The sequence below is a fragment of the Apteryx mantelli genome, chromosome 14, assembly GCF_036417845.1.
Source record: "Apteryx mantelli isolate bAptMan1 chromosome 14, bAptMan1.hap1, whole genome shotgun sequence".
NCBI classification, from domain to species: Eukaryota; Metazoa; Chordata; class Aves; order Apterygiformes; family Apterygidae; genus Apteryx; species Apteryx mantelli.
Genome location: NC_089991.1, coordinates 13,093,129 through 13,107,942, shown reverse-complemented (window position 1 = coordinate 13,107,942; position 14,814 = coordinate 13,093,129). Strand labels below are relative to the sequence as shown.

Here is a 14,814-nt window from a genome sequence, read left to right as displayed (position 1 = left end):
CTGGGATGGGGTTGTGACCCTAAAGGACAAATTGTTGTAAGCATATACAATTCTGCTTCCCTAGGCATTTCACTTGCCACAGTGAAATTGCTCGTGTGCGTAGGAAAAAACTACACATGAAAGTGGCCATAGAGTCAGGGTTACAGTGGAAACCAAATGTGGATGTTCCTGTCTTTGCTCTTTGTAAATGATGAGGAAATTATTTAGTGGGTTTTGCTTTGGTTTGAAATATCCACTGTGTGGAGGAGACAAGTTTTGCAGCTTCTTGTTGATTGCGGGGGAACGGAGTGCTTGCTCCCTGCTGCTATGCAACCTTTAATCCAGGAACAAAGCAGGCAAGTCATGATGATCAAATTTCCCTGGGTCTTCAAAGCAAAAAGCAGCTAGGCCTGCTTGGAAAAAAAAATTAAGGGGAATGATCAAGCAGACTAATGTAGCGGTGTTGCATTTTATCTAGAGAACGTCGCTGTCGAGTACTTCAAGTAACATGCCAAGTGTCCAGCCCCGCTGTGGGTTGAGGGGGGAGGAGGTGGTACAGCTGCCACTGTGCAATTACTCACATCAGAGCGCTTTGTTGAGTTGCCCTCTGTTCCCTGGGCTGATGGCTGTTTTTATTATTAATGAGAGACATACCACCAATTTACTGGCAAAAAGGGGTACTTAAGTTTTCCTGCCCTGGAAGGAATCAGTGAGTTATGTGAATATGGCTGTACGCTGTGTGTTGGAGGGAAGATTATTGGCAAGATAAGTGGGGAGAGACGGGGTGATCCCTGCCCATAGTAGCGGTGCTTTCCTGGCCGGACCCTGTCTCGGTGGCTCTGCTGCAGCTGGGGGCGACGCCTGACCTGCTCAGCTTGGCCTGAGAGAAATCTCTCCCTGTGCAAAAGGGATTAGGTGAAGTTATTTGGGTAGGGGGTCCAAGTCTGCCCCAGACTGCCACCTCAGAAACCCTTCCTTGCCCACTGCAGGTCCTTGGTGCTTTGCGAGGCCTCCCAGCGCCACTCCTGTCCCCCGGCAGGCCCAGCCTGTCACTCATGACGAATAGCTTCTGAAGCCGCCTTGTGTAAACTAAAGCCGTGGCTCTTCCAGGTCCCTGAGTGGCTGGATCACCTTGAATGCAGCCGAGCTTGTTCAGGGCCTGATCGTGTGGCCGGGCTGTGAGCTACAAGGTTATGCCGGAGTGATTTATATGCTGACATTAGCTTGAGCATGCCTCCCAGCATCCCTGCTCGCTGCCTCTCTGTACGCTGTTATTGCATAGCGCAATCCTTGCCTGGCTTTCTGCTTCGGGCGTTAGCCGTTGCTGCAGGAAATAAAGCGGCATTGCTGGGTATTGCTACGGCCCGTTTCTAACCGCTCCGGAGCAGTGCGGCTCCCTGGGTGCCCGGGATCTGGAGCAAGTGTCAGGTCTGGATTGAGCAAGCTCTGTTGCTCCCTGCTTAGCTTCGGTAGCAAGGCTGGACCTCACCAACCACTGTGGCTATTCACTTCACTGCATGTAGCGTCCGGGTTGTTGGAGTGGTGGTGTGAGAGGAGCAGGTCCAGCTGTCGTGTGGACTGCCTGTGGGTGGCCAGGCCTTGGGGATGGAGCAGGTCTGGAGGGGCCTGCGCTGAATTTGCCCCACACTAGCAAACGTGTGGGTCCCCCTTGGCAGGGCCATGGCGTTGCCACTGTTGTTTGGAGTTGGGCAGATCTGGACTCCCATTCCTCTCTGATAAATCAGTCTGATGTTGGGTGCGTGGCCATCATCAGACCTGTTTGGGAAGCTGGTATTGAAGCAGGGGTTAGATCTGAGGCAATGAGGGTGGTGGGGGTGGACAGACATGCCAGCACAGCGAGAGCTGCAGCTCTGCAGCAGCTAATGCTGGTTCCTCTCGGGTTTGCCGCCCCCAGGTCCCACTTGCTGCGTGTTGCGCCAGCGCTGGTGCTCGCGTGACCTGACGGGGAGCACGCGGAGCTGTCTGGCAGGAAACGAGCCCATCTGTGGTAGCAGCATTTCTCTGCCGCTTCCGCCTGGCTGGGGGCCAGGTCTCCACCAGCAGTGGTGGGGGAAGGAGGGGATGGGGCAGGGTCCTGGGAGGTGACATCCAGGGGGTGCCTGGGAGGTGACATCCAGGGAGCTGCCAGTCTGGGTGGTGACATCCCAGAGGAGCCTGGAGGCAGGTGCCTAGTCCCATGGCTCTTTGGCAGAGGGTTGTCCCTGCCTGGGGCAGCCAGCAGATGCTGCTCGTTAGCTGTGTGTCCTGTTCTACCTGGTGACAAAGCAGTCCCCGTGGTTCCTGACACCTTCCTCTTGGAGCATCCCTCTGAAGCTGGGGCAGGTGCGGTGCAGCTGGCAGCGAGAGCCGCTGCGAGCCAGCAGCAGGTGCAGAAGGAACGAGTCCTGCGGCCGAGGGAAGTCACAAGGGAAGTCTGGAGCAGGCAGAGCAGGGCTGAGCTCCTGAGGCAGTGGGAGGTGCTGGGGAAGGGAGGCAGCGTGTGCCCTTGCCGCTGCCGGACCACTAACGGCAGCAGGGTGGGAACCAGACCGGAGGTGCCGGGAAGCCCATGGTGAGCTTTACCGTGCCGGACGTGGCCGCGAGTTGTGGCTTTGCGTGTAGGGGGCAAGCAGGACTCTGGTAAGCTGGAGCGATGATCAGTAGTTTTGTTTTTTTATTAGAATGTTTTTCTGCAAGCCCTCCCTGCTGAAAGGATGTGGTGAAGGCTGTGCGCAGCTCTTGCACGCACTCTTCCCCGAAGTGCTGTCCGAAGCCTGCTGAGATAGTTTTGCTGCCTCTTCTGCTCCATGCCGGCGTATGTGGTGTGCTCGTCAGCTGTCTCCCTGCTGGGGAAGGGGGTGGCACGGCCGGGCAGGCACCCGTGGGAGGGAGGCTAGGCTGCAGCGGGGCCTTGAAGGTGTTGGGCAGAGCGTGGGGAAGGAAATCAGGGCTTCTCGGGCACGTAGCTGGAGGATGTCGGAAGAGAAACTTGTGTGTCCGTGGGCACTTCGTGGCACCTGGAAGCTCTGCTCTGCCTGGCGCGTCCCCTCCCTGCCGTCCTGCCTGTCTGGCATGCCCGACATGTAATGTCCCTGGGCTGGGGATTTAGGACGAGCCTTTGAGTCACCGGCGGAGTCTAGGGCAGGGCCGGGAGGTGAACTTGAGTTTCTGGATTTTCGGTTCACTGTTGCGTCCACAGCTCTCGTCCTCCTCTTCCCCCTTTCCGGCAGTTGCTCCTTCCTTATTTTGCCCATTGCCCTTAGCGCTGCTCTCTGGTGGCCCCGCGTTTGCCGAGCATCGCCGGAGGAGCCAGCGCTTCCCGGGGGTTGTTGCCATGGGGGTGGAGCAGTGCAGCTCTCACAGGGCTAGTGAAACCCAGAAGGATTAATCAGTAACTAGGCTGCTTCCTTGTGAGTGCCTGCGCGAGCAGGGGAGAAGGTCTCAGCCCCGGGCTGGTACCATCCGCGGGGCTGCGAGGGGCTCTCGCCTGACAGCAAAGCCACCGTGATGTCCATGTCAGCATGACCGCCGGCTCCTTTGACAGTGCGACCTGGTGCTCCGAACCCTGTTCTCTCCCTTTAGTTTTTCTCCAGCCACCCTTCCGTTTGCCTGTTTTGCTGATGCACTGTCCTAAGAGGAAGCAAGTGGTTTTTTTGGGAGGGGTGTACGTGTAGCGGGAGCCAGCAAGGTGTGCAAAAGCAGTGGGAGCTCTTCAGGGTTAATCTGGGAATTAAAACAGCTGAGTGCTTTTTGGCTTAAGCCAAGAGGCAGGAGACTTTTGTCTTTTGTGGATGCTAACTTTGGTGCTTCTGGCTTGTAGGATTACTCTGGGTATTGCTCTGGAATAAGAGCACTGGATTTCTTGAGCTCCGAAGGCCCCTGAGCGCTTCCGTGACTCTGTGTCCTTCGGTGGCTTGTTGTCAGGCACATGGACTGTGCTCCAGCCCATGGGCATCAAAAACCTTTGCTCTGCCTAATTTAAAAAAAAAAAAAAGCTAGGAAACTTTCTCTGCTCTGGCAAGGGCAAGGTGTTACCCTGCAGCAAAATCTCTGCAGGGGCTAAAAGCGGTTTCTCTTTCACAGCCCCAGTTTGGAGCACGGGGGTTGGGGACCCACTGAGGCACAGCCCCATCCCTGCCTGCTGCGTTCGGCTCTCTGTGCTTCCAGGTGGCGTGCATGTCTCCATCGCCTCGTCGAAGCGGGCAGGTGGGTTGTGTCCAGGCGGCTGTTCCTGCCGGTTTCCAAGCCCATCCCATGTGGGTGTGCCAGAAATGGGGGCATGAGCCTGCGGGAAGAGCCAGAGGGAACACACCGTGGGCCTTTGACCTCGGGAGATGCCAGCTCTGTGATTGCTTGAGTGGGCAGGGAATGCGTGCTGTATAAAAGCCCTCAAGGAGAGCTTGCTCCAGCAGTGCGAGCTGGGCTCTCCTGAGGGATGGCTGCTCCCAAGGAGGCTGAGATGGGGGGCACAGAGCTAAGCGTCACCGCAAGCCCTGACGCGGCTCCCTCCGCAGGTACCATGTCTACCCGGCGGCTCCGCAGCGAGGACTACAATGACTACAGCTCCACGGACGTCACGCCGGAAGGGAGCCCGCCTGGGGGCATAAACGGTTTTGCCCATCCTGAGTCCTACCAGCGCTTCGGGGAGACCAATGGGACAACGTGAGTGCCTCTTCCCTCCCCGCCAGACCAGCGGCTTGCGTGGCTCGTGGGGGAGGTGGGCAGGGGGAGGAGGAGGTGACGACAGTGCCATGCTGCCATGATGTGTGCCGGAGGGTGGTGGAGCCGTGTTCGTACGGGGAATCCCTCTGTGGGAGCAGAGCTGCCGTCGCAGGGACAAGCACGCAGCCCGCAAGCGCACGTCATGGGGGCAGAGACATGCTCCGTAGTGTGGCCGCCCTGGCTGGGCGCTGTTTCCTGATGAAGCCTGGCTCGCAGGCAGCAGGAGGTGTTTTAGATGCTTTCCCCAATATCCCCCTGCTCTAGTGAGGTTTGTGGAGCTGTGGAAAGCAGGCAGCATGCCCAGCTTCAGAAGATGCCTGGGCTTATTGCAGTCATGGCCTGGGGACTTCCTCTCGCCTGATTCACACAGAAGGGCAGACCAGGCTTACTTGACATCAAAACTGTACTGGCTGATAAAATTTGAGGCCTCTTTTATCCTGCTGAGTAGGGACAGCATCTCCTGAGCATTACCAGAGGATGCTGATGTCTCTACTCCAAGGAGGCTTGATGATTTGGACCATGCGACCCAGGGAGTTTCTGATCACGCAGCCACGCGGTGCTGAGCTGAGCTCTCATTGGGTTTGCCTGGAAGCAGGTTCAGCAAATACCCAGCCAAAAGCTGTTTGCTTAGTCTTTGCCTCCAGTCCTCCCTGGCTCCTATGCAGAGCCCAGCTGAATTCAGCGGAGGTGGTCTCGACCTCCGGATGTGTTTGCCACAGCTGTGTATAGACCGAGACCGTATGGTCTGGGTGTGGGCTCCTGCTGATGCTTGTGGTGATCTCCATATCTTTCCTCTCTCAGATGGTACCAGACCTTGATCCACCTCTTGAAAGGGAATATTGGCACAGGTCTGCTGGGGCTGCCTCTGGCTGTGAAGAACGCTGGCATCTTGGTAAGGTGTCCAGCTTGCGCTGGGCCAGCTTGCACTGCCAGTGTTATGGCTCATCCCCCCACTGAGCTGCCTCCTGGTGCTCACCGGCTTGCAAGCATTCGCACCTTGGACTCTTACTTGTCTCGTTTCCTGCTATGGCTGTGCTGGTTGCTCCTATATCGCGTTAGCTGATGTAGATAAGTTCAGCATGTGAGACTGAGCTGTGGTTTCCTCTGCTCAGGGTCAAGCAGGGAGCTGGGCTTTGCTTCCACACTGAGCTGGGTGTTGCCTTGCTGTTCTCCCAGTGTCAGCTCCTTTCTCGCTGATGGCAGAATGGTCCGTACTGCGCTCAAATGGCATCTCCGCTCCCTCGTCCTGTGGGTGGCAGGTTCCACCTTGGTATGTCCCCAGCCTGTCTGTGCTGAGCACACTGTGTGACCTCTGCAGCTCCCGGGAGTTGAGCACACATCTAACAAGCCCTACAGATCATCAGTGAAGCCCTGCAAAGTGAGAATGCAGTGTGTTTGCCTCTGTGTGGTTTCACCTGGGCTGAGCCAGCCTCGCAGGTCTGAATTTTGGCCAAGATTCACGGATGTGATGCAGCCTTGCTGTCTGAGGGCTGAGACTGCATTTGGCAGTCAAACATAGCAGCCCTGGGACGCTGTCACTTCTCTCTGCCGCTTTTGTTGTGGTGCTCAGCTCCTCAGTGGCTGCAGCATGCCCCAGCGCTGGCTGGCTGGCTGTGTGAGAGAGGGGTGGCTCACTGCTCTTCTCTGGATTTCTTTGCTCGGGAGTGTAGCGTTCCCATTGTTCAGATTAAAAAAAGAAAATTTCCTTCCTCCAACCAGGTTGTGACCTCCTCCCTGGCACCTGTATAATAATGAAGTGCAAGATGGAGAGTTTAAAAAGCAGTTCTTAAAATGCTTTGCTATGGCCAAACTGCCCCAACTTGCTTGCTTTGCATCATTTCTGCCAAGTTCATGACTTTTCTGTAGGGATTATTTGGTACTGGGGTGGGCTAGTTCCCAGGGAGGAGAACTGGAGCTCCTGTTGGCTCTGCAGTGGCATTTCACTAGAGTTTTCTGGGCTCAGGTACTAAGTTTGGTTTTTGTCTGCAAGTAAAACCCATCCTGCAGCTCTGGCTTTGGCCGTCAGAGTGCAGCCTTCCCTCTCTCCTTCTGTGCAGTTAGGGCCTCTGAGTCTGTTTGTGATGGGAGTTGTTGCTGTGCACTGTATGAGCATCCTGGTGAAATGCGCTCATCACTTCTGCTACAGGTAAGGAGCACTCTAGCACTCAGCACTGCTCCCTAATCCCTGTGCAGTGCCTGGAGCATGCTGTCACCCAGGGAGCCTGGCCCTGTGCCGTGACAGGCTCGTAGTGCTGAGCTGCCGCCCGCCTTCGCATGTGCCCTAGGATGCAGAATGACGGTATTGAACCCTTGCCCCCACTGAAGTGGGACTGCATTGCTCGGCTCTGGTGGAAACCCTCCTCTGCTGCATCTGTAGCAGTTCAGCAGTCTTGAGAGTGCACGCAGCAGTGCCTGTGCTATCCTCTGAGTGGGAGAGGAGCCGAGCAGAGTCCCGGAGGCTCGCCCATGGGCCCTGGGTGCTGGAGGGATGTCTGTAGCTGGGACTTCTGTCTCTGGCTCTCCAGCTTGCGGATGGTTTCAGGGCTTCCCATCCTTTCTGAGCGCACACCTGAGGGGTTCAGAAGGGGTTCAGAAGCTCATATAATGCCTGTCCGGAATAAATGGGGAAGTGTTACAGGAGCTGCCTCTGGTGAAATATCACTCAGCAGCTGCTTCTGGACTTTTTCCACAGAAACTTTTTTTCCTTTAACGTTGTTATTTGCCTTGGAGACCAACAAATGGGGCCAACATGACACCCTTTCTTTCTCTCTCCTCTGGACAGATTCCAGAAGCAGTTTGTGGACTATGGGGGCGCCGTGATGTATGGACTGGAGTCAACTCCTAGTGCTTGGCTTCGGACACACGCCATCTGGGGAAGGTACACCTTCTCCTCTCCTTCTGGAGAGGAGGCTTTTCTTTAAACCCAGAGCTAGCTGCAGCTGAGACGAAAGAGCTGACTGGTCTCTGAACTGTGCTGGCAGATGATCATCAGAAATAATAAATGTTATTTTGCTCATCTGCCCTGAGTGGTAGATGTCTCCCAGGGAGTGTAACACTGGGCCCTTTGATGCAGTCCTGTCCTGAGAAGATCAGGTTCCTACAGAACATCCCCATCCAGATGTGACTTAGGGGATGTGTCCTCTCTTTAGAGTTATACTAAAGGAGTGGGAGAAATATGCCTTCTTTGCAGCATAAGGAAGAAGGAGTAAATAATGTGTACTACAGTACTGGTCCATCTTCATGTTAATCAGTGAGCACTGAGGTCTAACAGCTGCTTCAGGGATGCTTCCAGCCTTATGAATATAGGCGCATCAGATGCTGGAAACATCTACCTATTCCTGTGTCTGGGGATTGTTGTCTCCAGCTGTGGTGATGGTTCAGCTGCAGACTGGAGATTATAAACCCAAGGGGGGGCAGTGAGCAGGGCCTTTCAACCTGGAGACTTTCCTGCTGAGGCTGGTCCTAGTCCTATCTGAGATGCCATCTGAGACCAGCCTGAGGTCTGTGAGGTTAGATGGAGATGCAATGCTCCTTCTGAGCGTTGAAGAAAAGTGACCCGGGTATGCTCTGGCTTGCATACATCAGCCCTGTAGGAAAGGAACATTGCTGCAGTGTTTGAGCCTAATCTCCAGGCTCAAAGGGTGCAGGACAGGCAAAGTCCAGTCTTATCTACTGACCTCTCTAATAAACAATCTTTTTTCTTCCCTAGGCGTGTAGTGGGACTCTTCCTGATCCTCACTCAGTTGGGTTTTTGCTGCGTCTACTTCGTCTTTCTAGCTGACAATCTGAAACAGGTTAGACTTGCCCCTTTTTTTCCTGTAAACAAGAGACAGACAGGAGGGGAGAAGTCCTCTGATTTGGGAGGTGGGTGTGAAGAAGCTTAGTGCTGTTACAGCCTTGTTCTTTGAGGAAAGTCCATTTTCCATAACTGATGTTTCTCTGGAAGGTATAACTCCTCTGCTCAATTATTTTAGAGGATCAGTTTTCCTGTTAAGTTGGCCAGAGAGGACAGGTTCGTTCAAGAGAATCCCTGCGAGTTTCTTCTGTTTAAAAAAGCATTAGACCCATCCATGTCCCTCAGGCGAAACGGAGGCCAAGTGCTGTAGAAGGCATGTAGGAATGAGGTCAACACAGTGATTGCTCCTTTGATAACCTGCCCAGCTTGGTCAGTTGGTTTATTGATACCATATGTAGACAATAATGGCTCCTGGGACCTGATGTGAACTTCTCCCCTCCCTTTTTTGGACCCATTTATATTCCCATTTCTTGCCTCATCCTGTGGCAGTGATTCTATAGCTTAATTACATGTTGCATGGAAAGAAGTTCCTTCTGCCAGGCATCAGTAGGAAATAAACAGAAACAGCTTAACTGTATGCTGCTTAACTCTTGAGCTGTAAAAAAAAACCTGGGAATAAGAAGTCCCTGTTCTCAGCCTCTGCACAACTCAAGGCCTCATAGACCCGTTTAGCGTTGTTCCCCTCCTCCCTTCTCTCCCTGCAAACTTCTGCTCCTCTTACAGATGTAACACAGCAGCAATTCAGTCGCACTCACCATGGCAATAGCCTTCATCAGCCAGATCTTCCCTGTTCATTCACTGCTAAAGCTGAGGGGCTTTTACTGAATTGCTGTGGTTGGGGGAGCCCTCTCTTGAACTCCTTCCCTGCACATTGTGATTACTTGGCTGCTGTATTTCCCTGGAACAGAAAGCTGGCTCCAAGGCTGAGCTTTTGTGAGGAGGGAGCAGGATTTGTTTACTGCCTAAACTTTAGGAAAAACCTTCTGGAAAGGAAAATTCAGACTGTTTAACTTCAGGCTGGTGCTGTGCATGACAAGAGAGCAGAGAGGACAGATGGATCCCTCTATCATGAGGGAATGGTGCTTTTTTGGCTCACAGAGAACTCTTCAGATCTTGTGTGAAGCCATTCAGGGCAGTGAGCTAGCAGATGGGCTCTCATGCAGACTGTGCAATATGGAGGCTCACTTAGAAATAGGTAACTGCAAAGCTTCAGAGGTGGTTTCTCGGAGACCCCTGCGGGAGTGTGGGGGTTTCTCTAAGCAGCTTCTCTTCAAATGGCTGCGATGTCAGAGAGGAGCTGCTCTGGAAGTCAGTGGGCAGAGGATGAAAGGCAAGCTCTGCCTCCACTCTGCAAGCAACAGCCGAGGAGGTTCCCTTCATCTTGCCTTGTGGGATTGCTTGTAGGAGTAAACGTGTGAACACTGAGGATCTGATGCCAAACACCCCCACTCTAAGTGAGGTGGTGTCCTGGGGGAAAGGGGCTGTGAAGCAGCCCACGCACCTGCTGTCAGTTGGCTGGCTTTGGAGGAAAACCCTGCCCGTCCTCCGAGCGGGGTGCAAGCGTTGTTTGTGGGTGTTGCTTTGGTGCTGGGCTGCATCTCTCGTAGTGGCCAGGAGGCAGGTAGTTTGTGGACACTGGGGTCTGTTGAGATCCTTCCACGGGACTCTCCACGGCCCTGAGACATCCAGGGAGGTGGGTGCCAGCTAACATTTTGATGTGCTGAGTGCTGGTGGGAGTGAGAAGGCTGAAAATATCCTCATCTGGGTCTTGTTCACATCCCAGCAGGATCTTTCCCTCTGCTGGGGTAGGGGGAAGCAGCAATTTGGGGTATCTGTAAAACCAGACAAAGGTGTTGAGGTCATTAGAGCTTCAGGAGTGGGGAAGAGGAGCCAGAGCAGGTTGAATTCCTGGGGGCTTTACAGCCCTTTTGTGGTCTCCTATCGCTTGAAGGAGTCCTCTGTTTCCTCAGGGCAGAAAATGTGTGTTTGCAGGGACTGTTTTATCTTTGCAGCAGCCTTCTCCATGTCACTCTGAGAGCAGGAGTGAGCTTGAGGCAATGGTTAGTCAGGTGCACATGCATGAGGCTGGACTGCTGCTGGTGCACTGACCCCTGCTAGCAGCCCGTTGTTGCTCTTTCAAGACAGGCTTCTTCCTACAGAGACCCCTTTCGTTGCTGAGCAGTCTTGAAGGTTGAATGTTGGCTCAGACTGCAAATCAAATTTGCAAAATCACTGAAAATCCAAGCCATTTCAGGCCACAAACGGGAACCCCCTTGGCCTAGGTTTTGGAATTTTTGGGGTGGGGAGAGGGAAGTGTAACTTGGTCTTTCTTGCTGTGCTGAGCAGTGTGTTAGGTGGGGAGCAGTGGTGCAGGTGGCACCTTGGGCAAGGTGCTGCTGCACGGGGCAGAGCTTTGCTTTGGAAAACTGCTTCTGAGCAAGCCACAGTGAGGCAAAGCAGGACGAGGGCTTGGAGAAAACACTGCTCTGCAGGGTACCATGTCTCTGTGCTGCCTTCTCTCACAGATAATGCTGATTTGCGCATAAGCTCTCCTCTGGCACAGGACTTGCTCAGGACCAAGTTAAATTCGTTTGTACACAGCCCTTTGCTGCAGTGACCAGACAACACCTGGTACCTGAACTAACTCTTTCATGGCTGGTTTTATTAGTGATCTGAAATGTGTCCATGTCCTCGGAAGGGATGGTGCAGCCATCCGACTGTTGGGGTAAATTTGCCTCTAGAGATGAAAGCATAGCCTGGAGGGCCTTTGGGATGAAAGAGCACAAAGGAAAGTATGATTTCCCCTGGGAAGTGCAGGATCGGGGATCAGCAGTAGATACCAGATCTCCTTACATGGTGTCTGTTCTCCAGGCCTGTGGTGTAATGGCTTGGCTCTTCTGCCTGGAAAGAAAGCACTGGGCAGTTGACAGGGTGCATGGTTTTGAGTGCAACGTGATACAGCAAGAGGAAAGGGATCTTTAAGAAAATAGCACTTAATGCCTCTTTCCTCTCCTGTCAACTTGCCATGTGAGCTATGCAAACCACCCTCTGCCTTAGAGCAGGTGTGTGATGGTAGCCGGGGGGGCGCAGAGCGGTGCACTCGGTTGCTGAGTTTGTGTGCTCAGGGAGCCTGGGCCTTGGCAATTTTCTCAACTGAGAGGCAGTAGCTGTTCCCATATGTGCTCCTTGTGAGGTAACGTGGATTTGCTTAGAAACCATGTGCCCCGGTGGCTTTAAAACTTGTATTGCTTTGTTTTCAAACAACTTATTATGTAAATGAGCTGATGGGGTAGTAGTCTGACCTGCCTGGGATGGGCTGACAACATCCATAGTTGTCTAGACCCGTGCTATGGGGTTCGTCAAGTATTCCTATGCTTCCTCAGGTCATATCTGCAGCAAACGGTACTACCAATGACTGCAGCTCAAACAAAACTGTGGCCATGACCCCCACGATGGACTCCCGGCTCTACATGGTTTCTCTGCTGCCTTTTGTGGTGCTGCTCACATTTATCCAGAACCTGAAGGTCCTGTCCATCTTCTCCATGCTGGCTAACGTGGCCATGCTTGGCAGCCTCGTCGTGATCTACCAGTACATCATCAGGGTATGTGCGTGGGCCAAGCCAGATTGACTTCCCTCTGTCATTTCTGTGATGTCTTGTGCTTTAGCAGTCAAGTTATTCTCCACAGAAGGAGGGAGCTTGGCAATAAATTCCAGGCTGAGGTATTTGGAGACCATGGGGTTGCAGCAGTGGTGTGGCATAGCGCACACAGTGGGAGCACAGCCCTGTGCACTCCCATGGGCGCAACGGTTCACCCTCTGCTTCTGTGCAGCTTTCCAGGCTGGCAAGTGGCTGTGACAGGGAGCTATGGGAATGGGCCAGGTCCTCCCCTTCCTTTTTGTGTCTGAACCGTGTGGGCTTTTTTCCAGGGCATTCCTGATCCCAGTGACCTGCCTCTAGCAGCAGCCTGGAAGACCTACCCGCTGTTCTTTGGCACTGCGATCTTTGCTTTTGAAGGCATTGGAGTGGTAAGTGTTGGCTTGTGGCAGCAGGACTGACTGTGCAGGAGGCTGAGCCCATGCTTGTACTTGCTGCAGCACCTGTTCTGCGTTGCAGCTGTATTTGCAGAGGAACTTCTCTGACGGTAGCCCAAATACTGGATGATGCTGTTCATTTTAGCCTCCAGGCTATCTTCTGGGTCAAACTTTGTTGCTTCCATCTGAGACTGGAGGAGCACAAGCTCTGAACCTCAGAAGCTTGTTTGCTTCTTTGAAGATGTCTGTATCTGGCACTAAATTGGGCTCTCCTAGGAACTTTATTGGAAGCTGCCTTTGGCTCTGCTCACTGGCCTGTGAGGGAGGATTCCTGATTCTTGTTACCAGCCTGAATCCTGAAGCTGCCTAGTGGGAGGCTGAAAAGCATGACAAAAAAATGTGATCTATTTCTCCCCATCCTGCTAGCAAGGCAAAGTGATCTCCCTTTAGCAGCCACTTGGCTCCAGTCTGCTATGGTGCTAAATTTGCTTGTACCTCTCATACAAGATGCTGTAAATAGACTGACTGTGTCTATGAAAAAGCTGGGTGGGTGGAGTGCTTAATGGCTCGCTAAGATGTTGTGGGCTATTTCCGGGAGCTCCCTTCAAAGGAGGAAAAAATGTTTTCATCTCTTAATATAAACTGGCTGTGTAAACACAGGGATCGAGAATGCCAAATCCATTATACGGAGGAGTATTTACAGAATGCTCTGCCCAGCACTGAGGGCTCTTGCAAGCAGTAAGGCACAAATGCTCTCTTCCTAGCACAGCTTGGAGGTGAGGAAGCAAATACAGGCATACCTCAGAGATATTGTGGGTTCGGTTCCGGACCACCGCAATAAAGCGAATATCGCAATAAAGTGAGTCACACAAATTTTTTTGTTTCCCAGTGCATATAAAAGTTATGTTTACACTATACTATAGTCTATTGTCTGCAATAGCATTATGTCTAAAAAAAACAATGTACATACCTTAATTAAAAAATACTTTATTGCTAAAAAATGTTAACCATCATCTGAGCCTTCAGTGAGTTGTAATCTTTTTGCTGATGGAGGATTTTGCCTCGATGTTGATGGCTGCTGACTGATCAGGGTGGTCATTGCTGAAAGCTGGGGTGGCTGTGGCAGTTTCTTAAAACAAGACAGCAATGAAGTTTGCTGCATCAATTGACCCTTCCTTTCACGAAGGATTTCTCTGTAGCATGCAATGCTGTTTGATAGCATTTTGCCCACAATAGAACTTCTTTCAAAATTGGATTAAGTCCTCTCAAACCCTGCTGCTGATTTATCAACTAAGTTTATGTAATATTCTAAATCTTTTGTTGTCATTTCAACAATGTTCACAGCATCTTCACCAGGAGCAGATTCCATCTCAAGAAACCACTTTCTTCATCCATAAGAAGCAACTCCTCATCTGTTAAAGTTTTATCATGAGATTGCAGCAATTCAGGCTCCACTTCTAATTCTAGTTCTCTTGCTATTTCCACCACATCTGTAGTTACTTCCTCTACTGAAGTCTTGAACCCCTCAAAGTCATCCATGAGAGTTGGAATCAACTAACTCATTAAGCTTAATCATTTCTAGCTTTTGATTTAAAGTGAGAGATGTACGACTCTTCCTTTCACTTGAACACTTAGAGGCCATTGTAGGGTTATTAATTGGCCTAATTTCAATATTGTTGTGTCTCGGGGAACAGGGAGGCCCAAAGAGGGGGAGAGAGACGGGGGAACGGCCAGTCAGTGGAGCAGTCAGAACACACGCAACATTTATCAATTAAGTTCGCAGTCTTATATGGGCACAGTTCGTGGCGCCCCAAAACAATCACAATAGTAACATCAAATATCATTGATCACAGATCACCATAACAGATATAATTATAATGAAAAAGTTTGAAATATTGCAAGAATTACCAAAATGTGACACGGACACGAAGTGAGCACATGCTTTTGGAAATATGGCACTGATAGACTTGCTCGATGAAGGATTGCCACAAACTTTCAATTTGTAAAAAAAAAAAAAAAAAAAAAAAAAAAAAAAAAAAAAAGGCAATATCTGTGAAGTACAATAAAATGAAGCGCAGTAAAACGAGGTATGCCTGTAAAAGTTTTTCTGCTCCTGCCTCCTCAGCAGCTCCTCTGCTGTGTCCCTCCTCAAAATCCTTGTCACCCAATAACACTTTTAAAAATGTTTGCTGAAATCCTGTATTTGAAAGCGAGTGCTAGTAGTACAGAGGTGAGGGGCTTGTCTCTGTCCCTCCCTTTTTTATTGTCCACCTGACTGAAATCT

General features: G+C 51.9%; 1 protein-coding gene across 2 annotated transcripts in view; it reads left to right on the top strand.

The window, feature by feature from the left end:
• The first annotated feature begins 4,070 nt into the window (after positions 1-4,070).
• LOC106493624 (proton-coupled amino acid transporter 1-like) overlaps positions 4,071-14,814 on the top strand; it is a 29,197-nt gene continuing 18,453 nt past the window's right edge. For both annotated transcript variants that reach the window (XM_067305018.1, XM_013953697.2), the window contains exons 1-8: positions 4,071-4,185; positions 4,494-4,641; positions 5,503-5,593; positions 6,759-6,847; positions 7,484-7,579; positions 8,411-8,495; positions 11,881-12,099; positions 12,426-12,524. In XM_067305018.1, coding sequence (XP_067161119.1) covers positions 4,499-4,641; positions 5,503-5,593; positions 6,759-6,847; positions 7,484-7,579; positions 8,411-8,495; positions 11,881-12,099; positions 12,426-12,524 — 822 coding nt within the window. In that variant the 5' untranslated portion in view covers positions 4,071-4,185; positions 4,494-4,498. The remainder of the gene's footprint in view (positions 4,186-4,493; positions 4,642-5,502; positions 5,594-6,758; positions 6,848-7,483; positions 7,580-8,410; positions 8,496-11,880; positions 12,100-12,425; positions 12,525-14,814) is intronic.